The sequence below is a fragment of the Schistocerca serialis genome, chromosome 6 (assembly GCF_023864345.2).
Source record: "Schistocerca serialis cubense isolate TAMUIC-IGC-003099 chromosome 6, iqSchSeri2.2, whole genome shotgun sequence".
Classification (NCBI taxonomy): Eukaryota; Metazoa; Arthropoda; class Insecta; order Orthoptera; family Acrididae; genus Schistocerca; species Schistocerca serialis.
Genome location: NC_064643.1, coordinates 39,342,940 through 39,370,495, shown reverse-complemented (window position 1 = coordinate 39,370,495; position 27,556 = coordinate 39,342,940). Strand labels below are relative to the sequence as shown.

The 27,556-nt window shown below is 41.5% G+C and overlaps 1 protein-coding gene across 2 annotated transcripts in view; it reads left to right on the top strand.

Moving 5' to 3' along the window:
- The window catches only part of LOC126483796 (uncharacterized), a 92,087-nt gene that overhangs the window by 42,671 nt on the left and 21,860 nt on the right, over positions 1-27,556 (top strand). For both annotated transcript variants that reach the window (XM_050106973.1, XM_050106974.1), the window contains exons 4-7: positions 8,757-9,076; positions 18,356-18,541; positions 23,938-24,117; positions 25,575-25,691. In XM_050106973.1, the coding sequence (XP_049962930.1) occupies positions 8,757-9,076; positions 18,356-18,541; positions 23,938-24,117; positions 25,575-25,691 (803 nt within the window). The remainder of the gene's footprint in view (positions 1-8,756; positions 9,077-18,355; positions 18,542-23,937; positions 24,118-25,574; positions 25,692-27,556) is intronic.

Here is a 27,556-nt window from a genome sequence, read left to right as displayed (position 1 = left end):
ATGAAGAAACCGTTGACACTGGACAATACAAGGAAGAGGTCCTCTCAACCAAGTTGCAACATCTTAAAATTACTTAGCCTTAATATACAATGTCTCAAAAATAAAATTCTAGATCTCGAGATTGAGGCCAGTGAATATTGTGTTGATTGCATTTGTAATCAAGAGCACTGGTGCAAAAATTATGAATTAGAATACATTAATATTTCCCCATATACCTTGGTTGATCATTTTTATAGGAAGGAAGCCAAGAATGGGGGTGTCTGCATTTATGTAAAATCAGATATTAAAGTGAAAAACAGACCCAAAGCTGAACTGCTGAGCATAGAAAAACATTTTGAGGCAACAGCAGTGCAAATGAGTGTAAAAAATAGGAAAATAACAGTCATGTCAGTGTATAGATCACCATGTGATGACCCAGAAATTTTTTAAGTAGACTCAAGAACTGCTGAGCTTCTTACATGATGAGAAGACATCAGTAATTGTATGTGGGGACTTTAATGTCAATATGTTGGTAGGTAGTTCATTTAAAATTAAATTCCTCAATATTTCACATAGTTTCAACCTATATTCTAACATAAACAGTCCTGCAAGGGTAACAAACACTTCAAAAAAGTTTCATAGATAATATAATTTCAAATATAGAAAGCCCAGATACAGAAGTTTTGAATATTGACCTAGGAATATCTGATCATAATGCACTTATTATTAAAGTGCTCACAGTTCCAATACATACAAAAACAGTACATCACATGTATAAGAGAATTTTCTCTCCCGAAAACTGCAACCAGTTTGGTATCACACTGACTAACCAATCTAGGGCAGAAGTATTGTCACAAACTGATACAGATGCTCTCTCTCTTTTCATGACAGATTTTGAGATGTGCTTTTCAAAAAGATTAGTTAAAATCAACTCATCTAGCCATACACACACAAATTCTTGGTTCACGTCTGGCATTAAAAACTCTTCCAAGACTATGAAAAGACTAAACACTGAAATGAAAACCAATACCGACATTACTTTTAAAAAAATATGTTAGTAACTACAAAAAGGCATATAGAAGGATAATTAATCTAGCAAAAGTATTAAGTAATGATAGACTAATAAGGAAGTCAGACAATAAATCAAGGACCACATGGGAAATTGTTAAAAGAGAAATAGGAAAAAGCTCTAAAGACCAGGATATTGTACTTAAATCTAGTGATAACATTGAAATAAAGAAGGAAGTCTTGCCCAATTACATTAACAACTACTTTCTAAGTGTACCTGACAAATTAAGCAAGAGCCTTACCAAACAACAGCACCAAAAGTAGTCAGTAGCATGATAAGAAGTCCCACTAATACATATGAAATATTGAAAGTAATTAACAGTATGAAATCTAAAATGTCTGCAGGACTGGATGAAGTGTCAGTGACAATAATAGAAAAAGTCGGCTCACAAATCTTGGAACCACTGGTAGATATTGTCAATTTATCATTCAGTGAAGGTGAGTTCCCCAAAAGGCTGAAAATTTCTAAGGTTAAACCATTATTCAAAAATGAGGATACGCATAAGATAGTGGCCCCCTATTATTCCTAATCTATATAAATGACATTGAAAGGCCGAACAGATCATCAAAAATTATGTTATTTGCAGATGATACAAGCATAATTATAAGTGATGACAGCAAATCCTTATTCAGTACAGCTGAAAAAGTTGTGAAGAGGGTGCAACAGTGGTTTTATGTAATAAGACAGACAGAAAGTCTGCTGTACAAAATTTTTGGGCATGTACATTGATCAACACTTGAGCTGGAAAGCCCGTGTCACATACATATCCAAACAAATTCAGTTCAGCGTGTTTTGCACTGAGAATAATTTCCAGAGTTTGCAGTGCAGAGTGTACAAGATTAGTGTATATGGCGTATTTCGATTCTATTATATCCTATGGAATAACATTGTGGGTGCAACTAAATGTCACTTGAGAGAGGTTTTTAAATTACAGAAAAGGGCCATTAGAATTATTACACACAGCTCTCCACAAACACACTGCAATCCCTTGTTCATGCCGCTAAACATACTTACAGTACCATCTTTGCACATATTAAAAAGCATACTGCATACAAGAACACACTCGAGTAGTTTACGTGTAAATTCAGATCTTCATGACTACAATACACATATTTGTAAGAATCTGCATGTAGAAGGAACAAGGAAAACAAAAACTCAAAAACATGTGAGCCACTGTGGATTAAATTACGGTGAGGCAAGGTTCGAGCTTAAGAAATTCTGGGAAGTTAACAGGGGGTGCTCTATAATGCTCTGCCACACTGCATCAGGGGAACAGAAGATGAAGGAAAATTTAAGTCGGAATTAAAAAGTATCTGCTAAATAAATGTTTTTATAGCATAGAGGAATATTTTGAATCCTTAAGTCACTAACTGATAGTTGTATTGTCAATATCATGTTGTTCTCATGGTCAATTCTATGTCTCCTTTATACTCTTTTAACTCTAAATTATGTGCAATATGTTTTCGAAAATGTACTAAATATATATAAATTCATCACATACGGTACATGTTAAAGGAGCATGTTTTAATTTTCAACATATTATACAATGTTAATTTTATGTGTTTGATAGAAATTTGTAATATTCTGCTGTGCATATCCTGGACAGTATTATGACATTTCCTATATCATGTAAATGATGCAAAGGATGATAATAAATGAAATTCCGGTCACAAGCATTACCTAATCCCATCGAAGGCAGGGCTACCTGTGAAACCGATCGTGTGATTTATGAGCTAAGTCGCAACCACTGTGCTGCTTTCTAAGTAGGCACGACAACTGTCAGGCTGTCTGTGTGCACGAACCACTAGCGGCAAACTGTGGCCGAGAAACGGCTGGACCCCACAGTTGCTGAGTAGGCTGCTCTTCAGGACATTCTCCATTTTAATTACTGCTTCACTGCTTGTGCCGTCTGGATCCTTCCTAACATGTGTCCTTCCTAACAGTACCAGTTTCTCTGAATTTTGCAGGTGGTAACTCTCCCTGCAATACATCCCGAGTACCAATAACCCTCCCAGGCTGAAGCTTCATTAGTTATTGTCCATTGTCCTTCACCCGCCTGTCCCCTTCCTCATTACCCCTCAGCACTGCACTTCTTCCTTTTCCACTCTCCTTTCCCACCCCGTGCCCCTTCTCTAATCTGCCGACTGCACCTAGTTGCCCTCCCCTCTCCCCACTCTAGTACCTCCCGCTGTGGAAGTCGAACACGCACCAGAACAAATGGACGTGGTCAGCCCGTAGATGGCTCCATGTCCGCGGCGGCTATTCCGCGCAGCGGCTCTCGCGCAGCAAGGGTACCACCGCAGACAGCGGCCAATAGCCGCTCTCTCTGGTTTCGTATACAGGTACCCGCTCTGCCCTAGTCCGGCCAGTCTGGTACTTGCTCTGGATTTCGTTTCTCTCTCGGCAGTACTGCGTTCTGGTCATTGTTCGTTGTTGACATTTGCCTGGCTCTGGTTCTGAGTGGATTTACTGTCGGTGTTTGGTGTTGTGGTTTCTACAAGCCCCCATTGTTTATCTCTTCCTCGTTGTGTCGGTCATAGTCGGTCATAGTCGGTCGTGGTCGGTTGTTGTCGGTTGTCATTGGTCTGTCGTCCGACTCGTCCTCGTGTTTACCCGGTGTTGCGTGCTCCACCGCCGGCGGCTTCCCCACCTGGCGGCTCCGATCTGCAGCCGAAGGCGTTCCCGCAGTTGGTTTTGGTTACTACACCCAGCCTGTCCCTTATGCTCCCACAAGCAGGACTCTACCGTCCCCCACTTCTATCCTGCCATCCCTTACCATTCCTGCCCCCAGCTTACTCCCACCACCCAGATTTTCTCCCATCTTGCACAGCAGTAGCTTGCACCCTGGCCCAAGCAGCTCGAGACGGCGGTCGCGTGCGAGTAAGTTGCGTGCGGGTGCGTGGGATGGATGAGTGTGGGAGTTGTGGGTGTACTTCAGAAGGGGTCAGTGAACTGGCAGCCACCAAGTCTTGTTTGCTCAGACTGTTAGCTTTCTCTTCACCTTTCCATCACTTTTCCTGTGCTTACAAATACTCACATTGGGTATTAGGAGCCGAAATAACCAGCTTGGCATTGCTTCTGTATAAATAGGTTGCAGTGTTGTTTTGTGGATGAAACAGTTTCTGGTTGGCTTATTAGAGATATCTGTGGCATTTTTTTTTGCTTGCTTTAATTGAAACTGCTGAAATCCGTATCACTAAATGGCTGACACGATAATGGTCCCCATTGCAGATTGGCTGCGTAATAGCCTACAGGGGCAACAAACAATTGATTTTCGGTACTTCATATAATTACTGTCTGACCTTAAAAGAAAATGCTGTCATAATATACCCATTGAGAGGTATAATCCTAAGTCAAAGATTTAATGTAATAAAACAAGTATTACAGTTCAAAATTGTGCACATCTTGAGGCTGCATAACACACAGCACACAAATTACCCAGACTATATACTTACACACACACACACACACACACACACACACACACGCGCACACAAAATAATGAAAGGAAAAAATTTCATCACTTATCACATTTTCACTGTTCATGCAGTGAAACATCCACATCAGGCATTACTCTATTACTTCTTCACTACTAACTCTATTTTCAACATGTTTTGCAGACAGTATCCACACATAGCACAGATAGATTAGGAGATATGGTTGTTGATGTCTTCAGTCTGAAGATTGGTTTGATGCAGCTCTTCACACTACAGTTATTCTGTCCTGTGCAGGCTCCGTCATTTCGAAATAACTGCAATATACAGGGTGTACATAAAGCCCAAAAACACTTCAAATAATTTATTGCACAAGAACTAAACATTGTACAGGTATCATACATATGTAATTTTGAAGAGAAAACCTGAAAGTTTTTTTCACATATACCGCCACAGCATAGTTGGGTAATTTGCCGATAGTTGGCACTAGTCGCAAATGTGGTGAGTTCAGGTGCAGAGCGAGCTTTCTTTGTGTCGGAGTTCGACAAAAACGAGTGTGCTACAGCTGTTTGACAGATGTTTAGAACCGAGTACAGTAAGAAGCCACCGACAAGGAAGGCTATTTACCGCTGGCACAGCAAATTCGTTAAGATGGATTTCTCGTGCCCGGCAAGATGAGCGGATGTCCCAGTGTGGGTGAAGTGAATGTGGAGCACATACGAGGGACATTCGTAAGCAGTCCAAAGAAATTGGTAGGTCACGCATCCCGTGAACTCGAAATGGCTCCGATGACTGCGGAAAGTCCTGCGACAGAAGCTGTCTGTGAAACCGTTCAAATTGGAGTTAGTGCAGAAGCTCAATGGCGACAACAAAGATGAGCATTTTGAGTTTTGTTCACAGTTGCAACAACTGAATGAGAATGCGGATGGCATTGTTGATCGCTAAATTTTTAGCGGTGAAGCTACTTTTCACACTGATGGGAAAGTGAACAGGCGTAACTGTCGAATCTGGGCTACAAAGCATCCACACAAATGCATTGAATTTGAGCGTGATTCCCCAAAGGTAAGTGTTTTTTTGTGCCTCGTCATGTCGAAAACTGTACAGGTGATTCTTCTGGTCGAGAGCACTGTCACTGGACATTCCTACCCGGACATGTTGCAGCGATGGCTGATGCCTCGAATGCAATCGCACTTTCCGTTCATCTTTCAGCAGGATGGGGCTCCACCCCATTTTCGTCGTGAAGTTCGTGGGTACCCGAACACGGAGCTATCGCATCGATGGATCGGCCGTGCTACAGAAGGGGACAGCTGTTTCACGAAATGGCCTCCCTGATCGCCAGATCTCACTCCGTGTGACTTTTTTGTGTGGGGACCATTAAAGACCTGGTGTATGTACCTCCTTTATCACGTGATGTAGCAGAGCTCTGGGAGAGAATACGGGAAGCGACTGCCACAGTCGACTATGCCGTGCTGGGACAGGTACGGCAAGAATTTGATAACCACTCGTGGTTTGCACATCGAATTTTTGTACAAAAAACTTTCATAGTTTCTCTTCAAAATGCAATATGTATGACATCTGTACAATGTTTAGTTCTTGCACAATAAATAATTGAAAGTATTCCTGGACTTTATGTACACTCTGTATGTCCCTTTGACATCTACACGATTACTCTGCAATTCACAATTAAGTGCCTGGCAGAGAGTTCATAGATCCACACTTAGGCTACCACTCTACCGTTCCACTCTTGAAGAGCGTGCAGGAGTAACAAACCTAAATCTTTCTGTGTGAACTCTGCTTTCTCTTATTTTATTATGATTTTACCCCCAGTAGTTCCCTCCAGTAATAAACTGGTAATTGCTTGATTTTTCAGAATGTGTCCTGTCAACCATTGAGCTCTTTTAGTCAAGTTATGCCACAGATTTCTTGTTTCCCCAGTTCTGTTCAGTACCTTTTCATTAATTATATGATCTATCCGTCTAATCTTTGGCAATCTTCTGTAGCACCACATTTCAACTTCCTGACACTTATATCCATGTTTCATGTCAACAAATTTCTCTTCTTAAAAAACTCTGTTCCTGCTATTACCAGTCTACAGTTTATATCCTTTCTACTTAAGCCCTCATCAGCAAAACTCATCTATTACTTTTAGTGTCTCGTTTCTGAATCTAATTCCCTCGGCATCCCCTGATTTAATTTGACTACATTCCATTACCTTTGTTTTACTTTGTATCCTATCTTCCCTTTATAAGACACTACCCACTCGGTTCAACTGCTCTTCCAAGTTCTTTGTTGCCTGACAGAATTACAATGTCGTCGGCAAGCCTCAAAGTTTTTATTTCTTCTCTCTGAACTTTAATTCCTACTCCAATTTTTTCTGTAGTTTTGTTTACTGATCATTCAGTGTAGAGACTGAATAACATCGGGGATAGGCTAAAACCCTGTCTCACTCCCTTCCTTTTCGTGCCCCTCAACTCGTAACTGCCACCTGGTGTCTGTACAAGTTGTATACAACCTTTTGGTCCTGACACGTTACATGTGCTACCTTCGGAACTAAAGAATGTATCCCGCTTAACATTGTCAAAAGCTGTCTGCAACCCTACAAAATCTATAAGAGTAAGCTTGCCTTTCCTTAATCTATCTTCTAAGGTAAGTCATAGGGTCAGTATTGCCTCGGGTGTCCCTACATTTCTCTGAAATCCAAAAATATGTTCCCCGAGGTTGAGTGCTACCAGTTTTTTGATTCACCTGAAAAGAATTTGTGCTATTATTTTGGAACCAGAACTTATGAAACTGTTAGTTTGGTAATATTCAGACCTGTCAGCATTTGATTTCTTTGGAATAGGAATTATGATATTCGTCTTCAAGTCTGAGGGTACTTTACCTGTCTCATATATCTTACATACCAGGATATCATTAGTTCAGAGGGAATGTTGTCTATTCTAGGGGCCTCGTTTCGACTCTCGCAGTATCGTATCGTATCTCCCATCTCGTCTTCATCTGTATCCTCTTACTTTACCATAATATTGCCTTCAAGTTCATTTCCCTTGTGTACACCTTTTGCATACTCCCTCCACCAGTCACCTTTCCCTTCTTGCTTAGGACTGGTTTTCCATCTGGCCTCTTGTTATTTGTACAGATGCTTTCCTTTTCTGAAAATGTCTCTCTAACTTTCCTTCAGGTGGTATCTATCTTTCACTGGGTTATATATACTTCTGTATCCTATGTCTTCAAACCACTCCTGCTTAGCCATTTTGGATTTTTTGTTAATCTCATTTTTTAGATGTGTGTACTTCCCTTCAACTGCTTCATTTGCTGGATTTTTATATTTTCTCCTTTCGTCAACTGAATTAAACATATCTTGTGATATCCAGGGAGATATTTAATCGTAAGCACTGAGACGTTTGAAAGACTGCATTTTGCTTAAAACAGAAAAAAGTTATCCGAATAATACTCCTCCAGCGTTTGATGAATAGGATGGCCATTGACTTTCAGCACACTTCAAACATAATTTCAAACCTTTACTAAACCTTTTCTTGTTCACATGCTGAACATTAACACATTAACTCATATGTAATCACACATTTAATGCCGTTTTTGTATGTGATAGTTTGTTTTATAAAATAATGTTGGTCAAGTGTTGCATTGGTATCGTATTACAGCTTAAAACAACTCAAAAAAAAAAAAAAACATTAAATAAACCATAATGGACCTAAATGAACCTTTTGGGTAGTAAGCATTTTTTACTGAAAAACTCCTTCTGAACTGAGGAAACTCCACTAATGTATTTCCATTCTGATCCATTGAGCTTTTGCCCAGTAACTACTTTGTCTCAATGTATATATGATTACTGGGGTGGCACATAGTCAATTAACAACAAGGAAGAAGAGTAGAGTTCAGTTGTTCTGAAATGTAGGCCATTCAGAGTGTTTCCTGGGATCAAAAAAGACACACGGTGGTGCGAGCAGCTGTGACATCGACAATACGAACTGACTCGGGAGTCATCAGAAGGGAGGACACCTGTTAGCTGATAGGAAGTCAGTTTGGTGAGCGTGGACGGTGCGGGTGCTTTCCTCTCGTTCACCGCAGTTACTGACTTCCTCTGTGGCCGTCTGTTTAGCTGCTGTGCAACTTCTGTTGCTGGAAATTGGTCAGGTGCTTCAGAAGAGGCAGAAAGCATCTGTTTGAACGACCATTAATAGTGCTTCTTTTGTTTCAGTGTATCCCACTCCTTAGCTCAGAAGTGTTACTGTACTACAGGAAGTGTGCGGTTGCAGACGGTGAAGAACTCGGTCGAGCAGTGCTCCGGGATACACGTGCTGACGGCACCCGATGAGCTACTGAAGACCGAGAAATTTTCAGAGGCGGTGTCGCGTCTGCAGCACCTCCGTGTGCTGTGTCTGCAAGAGAGATACGTGGGGACGACTTGCGTGCTGCGTCCTTGTGTGCTGAGACCTTTGGGTGACGGGTGCCCCCGACTGGTCGAGATTGACTTCGGACGTATGTCTGTCGATACGGATGATCTGAAGTACTTTCTGAATGCCAAGAAGAACACCCTAAAGTGCTTACGAATAAAGTGGTCGGTGGGTGGAACGAGGTGAGTACTATTATCTCTCCTCGTACGAATGTCTAACTTTTACTCGAGCCAACTTTTGCTCGACGAATACTGTTCTCGTATGTTCGGTATTTTTCACACTGTGTAAAAGACATTTGGCATATTTCACCGTTATGTATACATAGGGACATGAGATACAAAATGTTAAGGAGACATCTAATTATTGTTACAGTGCTTTTAAGCTAGGTCTAGTTCAGTAAACATATCTATGTCTTCAAACATCTTCTGTCACGTTTATTACGTAATTACTTTCACTCGTAGCTAATAGTGCCGCTGTATTTAACAGTTGTGCCCAGTTCAGTTCTGTGTGATTCGGTAGTACCCGGCAGACCTGTCTCAATTGCACATTTTGGGTTTCTCAGTTTTTTTCACATTAGTCTGTAGATGGGGCTTCGTAGTGAAATTAATGGGTAGACTGTGTCATTTCAGAATGGGGACTTATAATTTAACATATGCCACTGTCGATTGATTGCGTATGCACAGCCTGTGGAAGAGGAAGTTTTTGAAATGTTTATCCCTCAGGGCACAATTCTGGGCCCATTACTTTCCCATTTACATCAGCAATATTCTGTCATCTTTTACTTCTCTTCTACTTTTTGCTGCGCAGTAGCAACAGTATGAGAAACTTGGCAACTCGTATGTGAGGGGACTGTGCATGCTACTGTGCAAGCTTGTAGTGGAACATATGTTTTGGTACTATGTAATTTTATTGTGAAACATTTGGCAAAAATGGCTTTCTACAGCAGCTCGCATATGAAAGTGTGACCGTGTGAATGTCATGCTAAACTCCCAAAAATAAATACAGTAAACCACTGTGTTTACATTCTCACATTTTACATTTTCTTGCTTTTTATATTCATTTTTGTCATTACAATCAGGAGTCACATTCTCTGAATTCAGTACTTTCCTGTCGTCACTGATTCCGTGTTACGACATTTCCCGCACCTTTAAGTTTTCTTTGACATTATCACAACATTTGACTTTGTTTTTTGTGCAGATATCTGCAAAAAGTGCATTGTATTCCTACTCAAAGTCAACCTCGGAACAAAGCAGAAAATGGAGACTATACACAAAGTTAATAATCGTGTCAGACAGCGTTAGCATAGTAAGTGAGATTTTCATTGTCATCATGTTTGGCCACAGCCACCTGTTTATAGGTACGCAGTGTTTGGAAGGGTGGGAAAGCACGCTGAGGCACTTCCCGAATGATGATCGTGACCTGACAGTATTGACTGTAGTAGCAGCCTTCCTTCTGCTCATTGTCTTGTATTACCACAGCTTTGATTTAATTTCAGTCATTTATACAAACAAGACATCACTCTATAACGAGCTTTCACGAATTGTTGTTACTTCAGTGTAAAATACATGAATCCGTACGAGGCACGCAGTCTTATGTCGGTACGACTTAGTGTCAGACGTAAATATTCCTCCTCGAGATGCTCCATAATGTTGCAATTTCCGTCCTCTTCCTCGCCCAGGATGTTCCTGAACCGTGTGATCTGCTTGTCGACAACAAGCTGTATGATTTTGTGTCTGTTGTTCTCCATTTATTAAAGACTCCCAACATTAATGTTTCAACCAATATTGTGTTACAAGTTTTATTTACCATAGGTTTATAATGATTACCGGTAATAAGTTTGACAGTAGAATTAAAATGCTCTTTTAATGTGGTTTAACAAAAGAATACAACAAATTGCTGTTAGAAAGAAGCAAAAACAATTATTTCAGTTTTTTTTAAATAGGCAAAATTTAGATTGTTATAATTTCTGATTTTGAACAATATAAAGAGAATGACAGTAAGATAAATTTATTCATTTTTTACTTGGTTTGTTTCCAATGCTTTCCTGTATTTTGCAATTTCCTGCAACTTACACTTTGTGTGTGTGTGTGTGTGTGTGTGTGTGTGTGTGTGTGTGTGTGTGTGTGTCATTCCACTGAAAAGTGTAAGCAGGGGTTTAACTGTATGTCAAGAGCTGGTCCCAGCACTTGGATGTAAAAATTCAGTATACTACAGTTCAGTTACACACTTCAGAGTCCCTTTACCTGTGATACATTAACTGTTGTCCACAATTAACCATTATCAGGAACCACTGTGGCCTGGACTGTCATTGTTTCATTGTTATGCACACACAAAAATAACTCCCTGTGGAATATGCACTCAAAATTTAAAAAAAATACAGTATAGAATTTTCTGTAGATAGTGTTCAGTGAGCACATGTATTTGCAGTGATGGTTGATAACGCTGACACATGGGGCAACAGTATCTGAACAAAGTAAACCTCACACTTAGGCGAGAGAGAGAGAGGGGGGGGGGAAGAGAAGAAAACCATAAACACCTTTTGTTCATGCATTCATGTCAGCACAAGTGCATATTTCATATCTTGTAATGATACATTGAACTCACAAAAATGTAATTAAATTATGTAGATAAATACCGATACACGATGATGGTTGTGATATAACTGTATAATAATAGTGGTAGTAGTAGTAGTAGTAGTAGTAGTAGTAGTAGAAGCAGCAGCAGCAGCAGCAGCAGCAGAAGCAATGACGCTTGGTATTGGTTATTATCCTGTAGTGAGGAACAGATTTGAGGCAGAGATACGAGCTTCACACTGAAACACAAAGTTCACTGCAAATGCTGCATTCTCAGATTAAGATTTGTAAAGTTGCATAGTGGTGAACTCACAAACTGATCAGGGCCTAACTGAACTACAAAAATCAGTTGGGTCGGCGCTTTACGTGCCTAGGTTATCCTCTCGGTATCGCCTGTCCGCGAGTGCCCGGCATTCGATCGCGCACCTACTCGTATTCGGAGCTAGTGCGGCGCATCTCTTCCACTGTGGCTTGTCAGTCTGTGCCTCATACACGACAGTCATTTTAAAGGACTACACTTGCCAAAATACAGGGTTATTCAAAGAGGAGTGGCATATTTCTGGGATTAATCTTTTACATACTATAAAGGATAGAAATGCAACTCCAGACAGAGAAAAGTGGAAACTTTTGAGCAGTTGACATAGAAGTTCAATTAAAGGTGCAGTGCTGCTGTTGCTCATTCGTAGGAAAATGGAGACACCACGGAGGCATTTGTTTTCTGTGCTGCAATTAGCAAAATCGGAGTCCACTGTTAGTGTGAAATGTGTATTTTGATAACAATTTGACAGAGAGCTGCCTGCCAGTAAACAAATGTACGAGTGCCACTGAAAATCACAGAAAATTGGTGCATCTGCAAATGGAAAAGTGAGTGTCATCCTTGCACATAGAGTGAAGATGTCAAAGGTATCTGTGCAACTTACAAAAGGCGCCCTAGAAAATCCGTGACACGAGTGAACAATAAACTTAAAACCTTTCAACTCGAGATATGGTGAGTTCGGAAACTGACTGCATCAGAAATCATACACACTGGAATTGTTGCAAGCATTGCATCTGATGACCACACCAAAAGGTAAGAATTTTGCACAGGAATTCTAGAAGAAATGGAGGTGCACATTTTTTCTGAGCTATTATATTTTTTGTATGAACCCACTTTTCATCTTTCTGGTACAGTTAATTGGCATAGAGCTAGATTTAGATTTTGGGAGAGCAAAACTCCTATGGTAGTAGCTCAGCACAAATGAGACATTCTTTCGTCTTTCCCTCTCCTTCCCTCTTTCCTGACGAAGCAACCGTTGGTTGCGAAAGCTTGAATTTAGTGTGTATGTTTGTGTTTGTTTGTGTGTCTATCAACGTGCTAGCGCTTTCGTTTGGTAAGTCTCGTCATCTTTGTTTTTAGATATATTTTTCCCACGTGGAATGTTTCCCTCTATTTTATATATATATATAAAAACAAAGATGATGAGACTTACCAAATGAAAGTGCTGGCGGGTCGACACACACACAAACATACACACAAAATTCAAGCTTTTGCAACAAACTGTTGCCTCATCAGGAAAGAGGGAAGGAGAGGGAAAGACGAAAGGATGTGGGTTTTAAGGGAGAGGGTAAGGAGTCATTCCAATCCTGGGAGCGGAAAGACTTACCTTAGGGGGAAAAAAGGACAGGTATACACTCGCGCGCACAAACACACATATCCATCCGCATATACACAGCCACAAGCAGACATTTGTAAAGGCAAAGAGTTTGGGCAGAGATGTCAGTCGAGGCGGAAGTACAGAGGCAAAGACATTGTTGAAAGACAGGTGAGGTATGAGCGGCGGCAAATTGAAATTAGAAATTAGCGGAGATTGAGGCCTGGCGGATAGTGAGAAGAGAGGATATGCTGAAGGGCAAGTTCCCATATCCGGAGTTCTGACAGGTTGGTGTTAGTGGGAAGTATCCAGATAACCCAGGTGGTGTAACACTGTGCCAAGATGGGCTGGCCGTGCACCAAGGCATGTTTAGCCACAGGATGATCCTCATTACCAACAAACACTGTCTGCCTGTGTCCATTCATGCGAATGGACAGTTTGTTGCGGGTCATTCCCACATAGAAGGCTTCACAGTGTAGGCAGGTCAGTTGGTAAATCACGTGGGTGCTTTCACACGTGGCGCTGCCTTTGATCGTGTACACCTTCCGGATTACAGGACTGGAGTAGGTGGTGGTGGGAGGGTGCATGGGACAGGTTTTACACCGGGGGCGGTTACAAGGGTAGGAGCCAGAGGGTAGGGAAGGTGGTTTGGGGATTTCATAGGGATGAACTAAGAGGTTACGAAGGTTAGGTGGACGGCAGAAAGACACTCTTGGTGGAGTGGGGAGGATTTCATGAAGGATGGATCTCATTTCAGGGCAGGATTTGAGGAAGTCGTATCCCTGCTGGAGAGCCACATTCAGAATCTGATCCAGTCCCGGAAAGTATCCTGTCACAAGTGGGGCACTTTTGTGGTTCTTCTGTGGGAGGTTCTGGGTTTGAGGAGATGAGGAAGTGGCTCTGGTTATTTGCTTCTGTACCAGGTTGGGAGGGTAGTTACGGGATGCGAAAGCTGTTTTCAGGTTGTTGGTGTAATGGTTCACGGATTCCGTACTGGAGCAGATTTGTTTGCCATGAAGACCTAGGCTGTAGGGAAGGGACCGCCTGATGTGGAATGGGTGGCAGCTGTCATAATGGAGGTACTGTTGCTTGTTGGTGGGTTTGATGTGGACAGACATGTGAAGCTAGCCATTGGACAGGTGGAGGTCAACGTCAAGGAAAGTGGCATGGGATTTAGAGTAGGACCAGGTGAATCTGATGGAACCAAAGGAGTTGAGGTTAAAGAGGAAATTCTGGATTTCTTCTTCACTGTGAGTCCAGATCATGAAAACTTTGGGTTGGCAGGCCTGGGTAACCAAGAAGGCTTCCTCTAAGCGACCCATGAATAGGTTGGCGTACGAGGGGGCCATCCTGGTACCCATGGCTGTTCCACAAACATGCCTTCGCCCTAGCCAGATTACACTCCCATATTTTATTTTCTCAGGCTTGTCTGACATTTGGCATCACCCCCAAAGGCCTCACACTTAAAGTTCCCATCTCTGGCTGCAACCCTTCTTTCCATCAGTCCCTATACCAGTTCCAAACTGAACAATCCATTGCCCTCACCCACCTAATCCTTCAGCTACACACCCACTCAGCCAATCAACACACCCGTCAACTCCTATCCTTAATAAAAGTCCTCAATCCTTCCTCTCCCACATCCACACCGGCTGTTCAGAGCATCCTCCTACAGGCCAACCGCAAATTGGAACAGCATGCCACCCTCCACCTTAAAAAACTATCCAATCTCCTGGTTTCCCACCTCCGGAAAGGCAACTCACTCACCCTTCACAACCTTTCCAGCAAACCTCAACTTCCTCTCATTGCACACAAACCCAGTCTCTCCCATCTACTCAATCTCCCACTTCCAGCTCCACTCCCTCCAAAACCTCAAAATTTCAATCAACACAATCTGGAACCACAACACCCCAATTCAGTAGTTAACCTTTCCTCCAAACCTCTCTCCCAATCTGAAACCCCTGTCCTATCCAAAGGCCTCACCTTCAGCCCCACTCCCAGATTCAACCAAACAGCCTTCGTCAAAGATTTACTGTCCTACACCTGTACTCTCTGCTGGAAATATCACTTTGCCACGAAGAAAAATGATCCTAATCCTACTCCTAATGATCCAACTCCCCAAGACACTATCCAAATTGAACCCTGCCTGGAACAGTTCCGTCCTCCGTCACAGCGGGACCCACCTCCTCTTCCTCAAAATCACCCTCTCCAAACCTTCCAGGAATTTCTGACTTCCAGCCTTGCCTCTCAATCCTTCTTAAAAATCCTTAATCCTACTCCCAACATCACCACTGCTGAAGCCCAGGCTATCTGTGATCTGAAGGCTGACCGATCCATCGCCATTCTTCCGGCGGACAAGGGTTCCACGACTGAGGTACTTGATCGTCGGGAGTATGTGGCTGAGGGACTACGTCAGCTTTCAGACAACACTACTTACAAAGTTTGCCAAGGTAATCCCATTCCTGATGTCCAGGCGGAGCTTCAACGAATCCTCAGAACCTTAGGCCCCCTACAAAACCTTTCACCTGACTCCATCAACCACCTGACCCCACCAACACCCCGCACCCCTACCTTCTACCTTCTTCCTAAAATTCACAAACCCAATCATCCCGGCCGTCCCATTGTAGCTGGTTACCAAGCCCCCACAGAACGCATCTCTGCCTACGTAGATCAACACCTTCAACCCATTACATGCAGTCTCCCATCCTTCATCAAAGACACCAACCACTTTCTCGAATGCCTGGAATCCCTACCCAATCTGTTACCCCCGGAAACCATCCTTGTAACCACTGATGCCACTTCCTTATACACAAATATTCCGCATGTCCAGGGCCTCGCTGCGATGGAGCACTTCCTTTCACGCCGATCACCTGCCACCCTACCTAAAACCTCTTTCCTCATTACCTTAGCCAGCTTCATCCTAACCCACAACTTCTTCACTTTCGAAGGCCAGACATACCAACAATTAAAGGGAACAGCCATGGGTACCAGGATGGCCCCCTCGTACGCCAACCTATTCATGGGTCGCTTAGAGGAAGCCTTCTTGGTTACCCAGGCCTGCCAACCCAAAGTTTGGTACAGATTTATTGATGACATTTTTATGATCTGGACTCACAGTGAAGAAGAACTCCAGAATTTCCTCTTTAACCTCAACTCCTTTGGTTCCATCAGATTCACCTGGTCCTACTCTAAATCCCATGCCACTTTCCTTGACGTTGACCTCCACCTGTCCAATGGCCAGCTTCACACGTCCGTCCACATCAAACCCACCAACAAGCAACAGTACCTCCATTATGACAGCTGCCACCCATTCCACATCAAGCGGTCCCTTCCCTACAGCCTAGGTCTTCATGGCAAACAAATCTGCTCCAGTCCGGAATCCGAAAACCATTACACCAACAACCTGAAAACAGCATTCGCATCCCGCAACTACCCTCCCAACCTGGTACAGAAGCAAATAACCAGAGCCACTTCCTCATCCTCTCAAACCCAGAATCTCCCACAGAAGAACCCCAAAAGTGCCCCACTTGTGACAGGACTGGATCAGACTCTGAATGTGGCTCTCCAGCAGGGATACGACTTCCTCAAATCCTGCCCTGAAATGAGATCCATCCTTCATGAAATCCTCCCCACTCCACCAAGAGTGTCTTTCTGCCGTCCACCTAACCTTCGTAACCTCTTAGTTCATCCCTATGAAATCCCCAAACCACCTTCCCTACCCTCTGGCTCCTACCCTTGTAACCGCCCCCGGTGTAAAACCTGTCCCATGCACCCTCCCACCACCACCTACTCCAGTCCTGTAATCCAGAAGGTGTACATGATCAAAGGCAGCGCCACGTGTGAAAGCACCCACGTGATTTACCAACTGACCTGCCTACACTGTGAAGCCTTCTATGTGGGAATGACCAGCAACAAACTGTCCATTCGCATGAATGGACACAGGCAGACAGTGTTTGTTGGTAATGAGGATCACCCTGTGGCTAAACATGCCTTGGTGCACGGCCAGCACATCTTGGCACAGTGTTACACCGTCCGGGTTATCTGGATACTTCCCACTAACACCAACCTGTCAGAACTCCGGAGATGGAAACTTGCCCTTCAGCATATCCTCTCTTCTCACTATCCGCCAGTCCTCAATCTCCGCTAATTTCTAATTTCAATTTGCCACTGCTCATACCTGACCTGTCTTTCAACAACATCTTTGCCTCTGTATTTCCGCCTCGACTGACATCTATGCCCAAACTCTTTGCCTTTACAAATGTCTGCTTGTGTCTGTGTATATGCGGATGGATATGTGTGTGTGTGCGAGTGTATACCTGTCCTTTTTTCCCCCTAAGGTAAGTCTTTCTGCTCCTGGGATTATAATGACTCCTTACCCTCTCCCTTAAAACCCACATCCTTTCGTCTTTTCCTCTCCTTCCCTCTTTCCTGACGAAGCAACCGTTGGTTGCGAAAGCTTGAATTTAGTGTATATGTTTGTGTTTGTTTGTGTGTCTATCGACCTGCCAGCACTTTTGTTTGGTAAGTCACATCATCTTTGTTTTTAGATATATTTTTCCCACGTGGAATGATGAGACTTACCAAACAAAAGCACTGACACACAAAAAAACAAACACACACACAAAATTCAAACTTTCGCAACAAACTGTTGCCTCATCAGGAAAGGGGGATGGAGAGGGAAAGAAAAATATATCTAAAAACAAAGATGTGTGACTTACCGAACGAAAGCGCTGGCAGATCGATAGGCACCTATATATATAAAAACAAAGATGATGTGACTTACCAAACGAAAGCGCTGGCATGTCGATAGACACACAAACATAAACACAAAATTCTAGCTTTCGCAACCAACGGTTGCCTCGTCAGGAAAGAGGGAAGGAGAGGGAAAGACGAAAGGATTTGGGTTTTAAGGGAGAGGGTAAGAAGTCATTCCAATCCCGGGAGCGGAAAGACTATTTTGTACCCAACAGAAGGCCTAGTACCCAGTGCCCTGACACTCACCATGATGTCTGATGTATACCCACGCAATCTGTCCCTCACAGGTATACTTTCGATGCAAATTAATGTGGTGGTAATAGTAATGATTTCGTATTTCAGTGGCAAGTGATGTAAAGGTGACAGTCGAACACAGAAATGTTACAAATGCAGAATAAGAACCCTTAATTTGGAATTGGAATATAGTGTATGCCGTTTGTGTGGTCTCCTCAAATGTGACAGAAGACGAATAATTTTCATGAGCCCCATTTCTGTTGTTAGAAAGGCACGTCATACCGTTGCTGCCGGTATATGCCGACAGCTTGGAACGTCTGGAACTTTATGAGTACGACATAGTCCGCAACTCGGCCAGAGAGGCGTTCACTACCGTCGGAAGCTTGAAGCACTTGCGGGAACTCAGGATGTCCGTCCCCGATCGAATACCGCCCGGAACAGCTGCTCTGGCTTTTACGTAAGTGACCCATCAAGTAGGTAACTGCTGTATTTACCTGATTATAAGATGAGGTTTTTTTTCCAAATTTGCCATTCAGAAAATATGAGATCGAGTAATATTGGCAGATTAAACTATTGCTGCTGAGATTAACATTTTAACATTGTTTAATAGAGTATATAGAGGGTATCCTACATTTACAGATGAAGCTTTGCTAGCTGAGGTCACGTGCAGGTTTATTTTGAAGAATTCAGAAGGGCAGGGCCGGGCAAACGATATTTGCATCGAAAGAGTCTCGAGGTTTCCCGATAGAAACATTAATACTAATTTTTAAGTAAACATAACATTCAAAAGCGAAAATGTTGTCCTTCAAAAAACATTACTCGATTCTGACCCCAGATCAATATTTTATTTGATTATGAGAGACTGGAAGGATTTATCAAGTGCATTGCAAGTGAGAAATTCAGTTGCTGTTCGTGTATTAGAACAATGGGTGAAACATTACCAACTTTTAATCAGCTTTAGAACTTGGTGACATTCAGATGAGAAGAGAGGAAAATTAATCCAGAATTAGATTTCTAATTAACAAAATAAATCGTATTAGGTTGACTGTAAATTATAGTGGCGAGACTCATCAGGAGATAGTACTGACAGACGTCAGTAGATCGTGGGGTAAGCAATAGTTAAAGAATTGGACCGAATCATGATTGTGAACTTTATTTATGTATCGGTTGTGGTTGTCATTGTTGTTACATCTGACTTGCACTCTGAAGATATTGTAGTACACGTTCCACAGTCTCGAGCAGCACTATACGAGGCTCGGTGGGGGAACAGCTTGGCAGGGAACTAGGATGAGTGTGGGGAGGGGAATAGAACAGAAGAGAATCTTTTGTGGTGTCACCACCAGACACCACACTTGCTAGGTGGTAGCCTTTAAATCGGCTGCGGTCCGTTAGTATACGTCGGACCTGCTTCAGCTACGTCATTTGCTATGACCTAGCAAGGTGCCATATTCAGTTACTATAATCTGAACAGATAATATTGTGAATCATGTACCGTCAAGAGCAATGTTCATCATTAATGGATTAAAGTTAAGTATCAAACTAATTATGTCCGCTTTCTGAATTCTAATTCCTTGTCATGTTCCAGATCTCACGTCAATATAGTTCTTCCCTCCTTATGCCAGCCTGCGTGAGCTAAAATGCGTGCCTTTTGGCCTCCTCTCGTAACACGGTGTTGACTCTTCAGCCAACACAACATCTTTATTGTCACATGACATGTTATATACAGTCGTTTGATTGAAATATTGGTCACTCATCAATGAATAATTCTGTGCCTACCTAAGGATACCTAAAACAAGATACATTAAAATAACGCATATGGAAGTATTTTTCATGTTTGTTTCTGTAGTTTATAAATATGGACATACCTCAAGGACCACATATTTCCATAAATGTAATATATGTGTTTACATCTACATATTTAGATACATAGTTCTCATGATAGTTTACAAGTATCGACACATTTAAAAAGAACATATACCTCCAGTAAAAGGGAACATAAGCATACACATAGAACGTAATGTAGAAAAAACAGGAAAACAAAACAGATATGTTATCTCCTACTTGTCTCTGTTTATAAAATCATCCACACTGTAGTAGCAGTTGGCTTTTTAAATATTTTCAATGTTTGCACAGGTAGATTCTAGCTTACAGTCCTTCATCTTTGAATGGATTTTATTTGCTAAGCTTCAAAGCCATGTAATATGCAGTATTTTCAGATAATGGTTGTCTATGGCAATGTAACATGTAATCTTGTTTGTGTTTTGTTGGATAAGTATGTGTAAATGAATTTCCCTCAAAAAGATGTGGGTTTCTTAACTCAGAGAAGTGTTTCATATATAAACATGGAAGGAATGGTCAGAAAGTCAAGGCTTGCAAATAAAGGTTTGTTCCAGTCATAGCTCTGATAATTTTTTTTTTCTGTAGCTTGAACACTCTTGGGTGGCTTCCTTTTCAACTCCCCAAAAAATTATGCCATACCTTACAACTGATATAAAATATGTATGATACACAATTTTCCTAACAGCTAAGTCAGTTACTTTATTCGGAACCCTCATTGCATAAACAAAACTATTTAACTGCTTCAGTAAGCAATCCACATGATCAGTCTGTTTTGTTTTCTGTGCTAATTCTTCAGTGTTTTTACAGCAGACTACTGCTGTTGAGTCATCTGCATACAGAATCGTATCTGAAGTTACCTTACCTGGTGTGTCATTTATATAGTAATGGGCCTTGTATGGACCCCTGGGGTACACCTGCATGTATTTCCTTCCAACTAGAGCAAGCTTTCTTGCCCTTATGTTGTATAACTACCCTCTGTTTCCTATTTTTGAGATATGACTTGAACTAATTTAAAGATTTTTCATGGACACCATAAGAAGCTAATTTGAGGGGCAGCTGTGTATGGTTCACCATAGCAAATGCCTTACTGAGGTCACATAAGATACCTGATATGCCAACAGTGGTAATCTGTACCACATACTCTGTCTCTTTTTGTACATCTTCCATGTTTAAACTGCAGTTTGCCTGAATGCACATGTATTCAGAACTGAATTGACTTTAAAACTGGACAAACACACAATAGTAGTATTAACTTCTGCAGCAGACAGTTAGTCTACATAGGGGCCAGTGGCGTAGTTGTGTGTTTCCCGCTGTAGTGTTATCGATGTTCACTGTGATGTATGACGGGTGTGAAAGGATATGTGTCAGCTGTCAGTTCTATGTAGCTAATGAGAGAGCAGTGAGCAGATTATGTGTTTGGAAGTGAGAGACACCGCAAAATTGTCACACCTGTACAAAAGCAAAATCCTACACGTATTTGGATGAAAACAGCCATATTCTGAGGTCATCACATCAGAACAACTCACAGTTAATTCAATTAAAATGGCATAAATTTAGAACAGGTATAATGTTAACTCTTTAGGCAAATACTTTGTCAATAAAACAGTTTGTAATTTTGATTGGTCAAGAATATGTTAAAAATTAATTTTTCTTAAGAAGCCAGTCAAATAAAAGGGGGCTCGTCTTAAAATTGGGGTCATCTTACCCTTGCATATGTACAGTATGGTGTGCTGTTTGTTACTGAAAACATGTACTGAGCCAGCAGGGGTTAGGTCTCTCAGCTGTCAGGGTTACTCACAAATTTGGTGGCTTCAAATCAACCAGCCAAAGATCTGGCAGTTCTAATGTAAATATTATGAAGTAAAGGAAGCCTCTCACTGCACTAGATAGCAGAAGTGTAGAGTTTTTCAGAAGAAACCCTTTGGCAAGTTAGAGGGGACACACACACACACACACACACACACAGAGAGAGAGACACAGAGACACACACACAGAGAGAGAGAGAGAGAGAGAGAGAGAGAGAGAGAGAGAGAGAGTGTGTGTGTGTGTGTGTGTGTGAGACAATTTTTGTTTTTCATATTCACGTTTCCAAAAAACGCTTAAAGAAAGATTTTCACAATTCCTGTTGCAGGTTCCTAAGGGTTGTGCAGGTGACTTGGCAGAACAAATCTGATGAGGAACCCATGTCTGCAAATTTACCATTTGGATGTAAAATAAGTTTGAAGGTTGGATCACTTTCATATCTTCCACTTCACTGTGTGCAGACACGCACACAGTGGAGGTAATGAGCTCCGACTCGCGTGCTTTAGGAGCACACGATACAGTCAGTGTTTAGAATATTCGTCTTAGTGTTCCATTCTACGTGGTGAAGGACATTCTCTTCAAAGTAGAGAGTTTGGCCGGTCTGTGAAACACCGCAGATCGCTGCAGTTGTGAACGTACTGACCAGTGAACGTACTTGCAGCCATTGTTGGAGTCAGAGGAAAATAGTACGTGATGTCATAATTACAACAGCGTGTGAGAACGGCACATTCCTCTCAATAGGTGCGCGCACTGGGAAGTGGTGGATTCAAAAGTGTTCTAATCTTCAAACTTATTTTACATCTCAAGAGGTGCGGGTTCATTATTAAAAACTTGTATACTAAGTCCCCTCTCCAAGTCCTAGAAGACAGCAATAGGAATTGTAAAACACTTTGTTGCCAATAAAAAACAGAAAGCGTACAGAAAGCAGAATCTGGACTGAGGATCAAAGTAAACAAATAATATGAACACAGGTCTCGTACCAGTCAGCCACAGTCAGTGAGGCCTTTATCTCGAGGCACATCTGTGGTAACGGGTGAAACTTTGGCGTGACACATACCACAGCTGTACATATTTTAAGAAACTTTTATTTTCACAGACTCAGTTGTATGACATAAATGACTGAGTTGTTTGGTCATATGAAAGACAGAGAACAACAACCAGACTGATCGATTCAGACCACAGAAGAGGACACAGAATTGACAAACATTTTCTGAATAACTGTAGGTCATAACTGCACCGTTGTGGAGCTACAGCTGATCGGTGACGAGAGCACGGAAAAGTGTGTGCTCTGAGCACAGTTACTACTTAAATTAGCTGCAGATGATAGTATCAGCTGGTCTGTCAAACTTGGTAAAACTTTAAATACATATCCACGGCTAGTTACCTGACACACGAATTTTCTGTTATGTTTACTGTTTAATGGTAGACTGTTAAATCCAATTATGCTAATAGTACTGTAATGTCAATAATAAGATACTAATTGGTACTGGAGAAACAGGACTGCATGTAGATAGTTGACATGAGGTACTGTAAGATCCAGTGTTGTTAATACTGAAATCTATAGGCTACATGTTTGTTTTTTTGTCATGTAGAGATAACCTGAATTAACTTATATTCTAACAACTTCAGTAGCACCGATTCTGACAAAATTACACAACTAGACACATCCTTGCAGCTGACCGGCTGCTGTTCTACAGCGGGAGCTTCCCGACGGTGCATTTCTGACCCGTGGTTCTCTATTGCTCAAATCGAGGTTGCCAATGTTGCTCTACTCTCGTGTTATGGCCAGTTTTATTTTCCCATACTATATAATGATCACCTCGATATCCGCGAGTCCCCACTGTCCGTGATCAGTCGAACATATATGAAACAAATTTAAATTAGAATTTTGATACCTGGAAAATTAATATAGTTACAATTTCCCTATTTTTTAGTGTTCTAAAATTGTACTTGGTGCAAATCAGATAGCGCCTCGGTTCATTTGATGTGGATGTTTCCAAAAAATGTAGTGTTGTGACCCTATCCTTTCGTGAGAGTTACTTTGCTGTGGCAACTGATCAGCGTCCTGAAGTTATCAAAATTGGTGAGCAGGGTGTGTTCTGTCATTGTAAGCAGAATGTGTCAGGTTGCTGTTTCTGATTTTTTTCCCCCCATTATAAAGACAAAATAATGTGACACAACATAAACTATGTACTCGATTGTATTTTTAAGGAATGGAGGACTGCCACAACTGAAAGTGCTGGATCTACCACACGGATACGGTGTGGAAGATAACACAGTAATTGCCATCAGCCACGGATGTCCCGGTTTGCGGCAGCTCTCCGTCACTCACGCTACGAAGCTGTCGCCTGCTGCCTTCTCGGAGATCGACCGTCTAGAACATCTTGAAATGTAAGTGATGTTGCTGGCTTTGCAGTGTAGTGCAGACAGAGTATTTTGCTGAATAATGAAAACGTAACTGGTGAAGTAGTACAGAATCGTGTGAGTTACTCATAAATGTTGTGACTGAAATTGTGTTGAAAAAGAATTGTAAGTCAAGACATTAAATAAAATATGCAGCTGGCCATTAAAACTGCAATATGACTGAGGTAGAGTGCAACAATTGTCAAACACGCATGAAGTTTACTACTGTTTTTACCCAAGTATAAGACGATCCGAAAGGCTTCTTTAGAAACATTTATTTTAACATACCCTGACTAATCAGAGTAACAAACTGTTTTATTGACATTATGTATCTGCCTAAAATTCCAGTTTTGACTGTCTACATTTTGATAATACAAGGAGAATTAACCCCTTAATATATATATATTTTTTTCAAATTATGTTCCAAAAATGATATTTTTTATTAATGAAAAACATTATATACTGAAAGACATTACATACTGAAATATAAAGATGGGTTTTAGAGCTCAAAATTATAAGTTGCAAAATTTTGAAAATCACCAATAGTAAAATCCTGAGCATACTGGTGCACTAGACTTCGATTGAAATATCTGAAACTTGGAGTCATTTTTAGGTTTCTGTGCAGCTGTCAATTCTAAGTGTGGATTTTACAACGGTTTCCTGTGAACAGAAATCTCGTAGAAGCTGGCCAGAGCACAGTGGACGTATTTATCTCGTACCACCGGCAAGTACTTGTCGCTCGACTGGCAAACTGTCGTCACTTTCGGTCTCGAATGAAATAACGTCACATTCTTCTTCACTTTCTAAGGTGCAGTAAATGAAGCAGGGAAAAATGAATACAAACGTCTCAAAAATGAGATCGACAGGAAGTGCAAAATGGCTAAGCAGGGATGGCTACAGGACAAATGTAAGGATGTAGAGGCTTATCTTGCTAGGGGTAAGATAGATACTGCCTACAGGAAAATTAAAGAGACCTTTGGAGAAAAGAGAACCACTTGTATGAATATCAAGAGCTCAGACAGAAACCCAGTTCTAAGGAAAGAAGGGAAAGCAGAAAGGTGGAAGGAGTATATAGAGGGTCTATACAAGGGTGATGTACTTGAGGACAATATTATAGAAATAGAAGAGAATGTAGATGAAGATGAAATGGGAGATATGATACTGCATGAAGAGTTTGACAGAGCACTGAAAGACCCGAGTCGAAACAGGGCCCCAGGAGTAGACAACATTCCATTAGAACTACCGACAGCCTTGGGAGAGCCAGTCCTGACAAAACTCTACCATCTGGTGAGCAAGATGTATGAGACAGGCGAAATACCCTCAGACTTGAAGAAGAATATAATAATTCCAATCCCAAAGAAAGCAGGTGTTGACAGATGTGAAAATTACTGAACTATCACGTTAATAAGTCATGGCTGCAAAATACTAATGTGAATTCTTTACAGACGAATGGAAAAACTGGTAGAAGCGGACCTTGGGGAAGATCAGTTTGGATTCCGTAGAAATGTTGGAACACATGACGCAATACTGACCCTACGACTTATCTTAGAAGAAATATTAAGGTAAGGCAAACCTACATTTCTAGCATTTGTAGACTTAGAGAAAGCTTTTGACAATGTTGACTGGAATACTGTCTTTCAAATTCAGCAGGTGGCAGGGGTAAAATACAGGGAGCGAAAGGCTAATTACAATTTGTACAGAAAGCAGATGGCTGTTATAAGAGTCGAGGGGTATGAAAGGGAAGCAGTGGTTGGGAAGGGAGTGAGACAGGGTTGTAGCCTCCTCCGATGTTATTCAATCTGTATATTGAGCAAGCAGTAAAGGAAACAAAAGAAAAGTTCGGAGTAGGTATTAAAATCCATGGAGAAGAAATAAAAACTTTGAGGTTCACCGATGGCATTGTAATTCTGTCAGAGACAGCAAAGGACTTGGAGGAGCAGTTGAACGGAATGGACAATGTCTTGAAAGGAGGATCTAAGATGAACATCAACAAAAGCAAAATGAGGCTAATGGAATGTAGTTGAATTAAGTCAGGTGATGCTGAAGGAATTAGATTAGGAAATGAGACACTTAAAGTAGTAAAGGAGTTTTGCTGTTTGGGGAGCAAAATAACTGAAGATGGTCGAAGTAGAGAGAATGTAAAATGTAGACTGGCAATGGCAAGGAAAGTGTTTCAGAAGAAGAGAAATTTGTTAACGTCGAGTATTGATTTAAGTGTTAGCCATGTATGGAAGTGAAACATGGACGATAAATAGTTTAGACAAGAAGAGAATAGAAGCTTTTGAAATGTGGTGCTACAGAAGAATGCTGAAGATTAGATGGGTAGATCACATAACCAATGAGGTGGTACTGAATAGGATTGGGGAGAAGAGGAGTTTGTGGCACAACTTGACTAGAAGAAGGGACCGGTTGGTAGGACATGTTCTGAGGCATCAAGGGATCACCAATTTAGTGGTGGAGGGCAGCGTGGAGGGTAAAAATCGTAGAGGGAGACCAAGAGATGAATACACCAAGCAGATTCAGAAGGATGTAGGCTGCAGTAGGTACTGGGAGATGAAGAAGCTTGCACAGGATAGAGTAGCATGGAGAGCTGCATCAAACCAGTCTCAGGGCTGAAGACCACAACAACAACAACAACAACAACAACGTGCTTAAATTCAATGTCAGACTTAGGATCACTGTAGTAAACCTAAACAACAATACAGGAGAAAGGCTGGAATGTACGTGTTTAATTGTCGAGCATCTAAAGCTGCACACAGTAAAGCTGGTACCGAGTGGCAACCACCACGACAGCCAGGTGCAAACGCAGTACCAGATGCTCTATAGTGGCTGAACACTTGACTATCAGTGCTGAAACAGGTATAAATGGAGTTCTACTTTTTCACAGGTCTATTTATAAGCTGGCCAAGTACACTATGGATTTTTAGTATCTGTCAGAATAATAAAACCGAGGTAACTCAGGGTTTTATGATAAGGAGTTAAAATAAAGGAAAAGATATGGTTTTCATTAATATTTGGACTGTTTTCTTTTCTACCTATTTTGCTTCTAACCCAGTTTTTTTGTGGTACCACTGTTTTTAATCATTATCCTGACAGTACAGCTGTGAAATTTATATCTTTGCTGTCACAATTATTTGCCTTTTTATTCAGAATACATTGCAATTTCAAAGGTTTTGGTGGGACCTGAGAAGGCATCTGTCATCCCTCCCTCCACCCTTTCCCTGCCCTTCCAAATTCTTCAGAATTGACCTGCATGTGACCTCAGAGTCAAAGCTTCATCTCTAAATGTATTATGACCTCTATATGCTCTACAAAACAATGTGAAAATGTTGACTGTGAATACGAGATGAAATGATCCTGCAGTTTAGGAATGATGAGTTTGGGAAAAGCCTCATCTTATAATAGGGTAAATGCGGTAAACATTTGT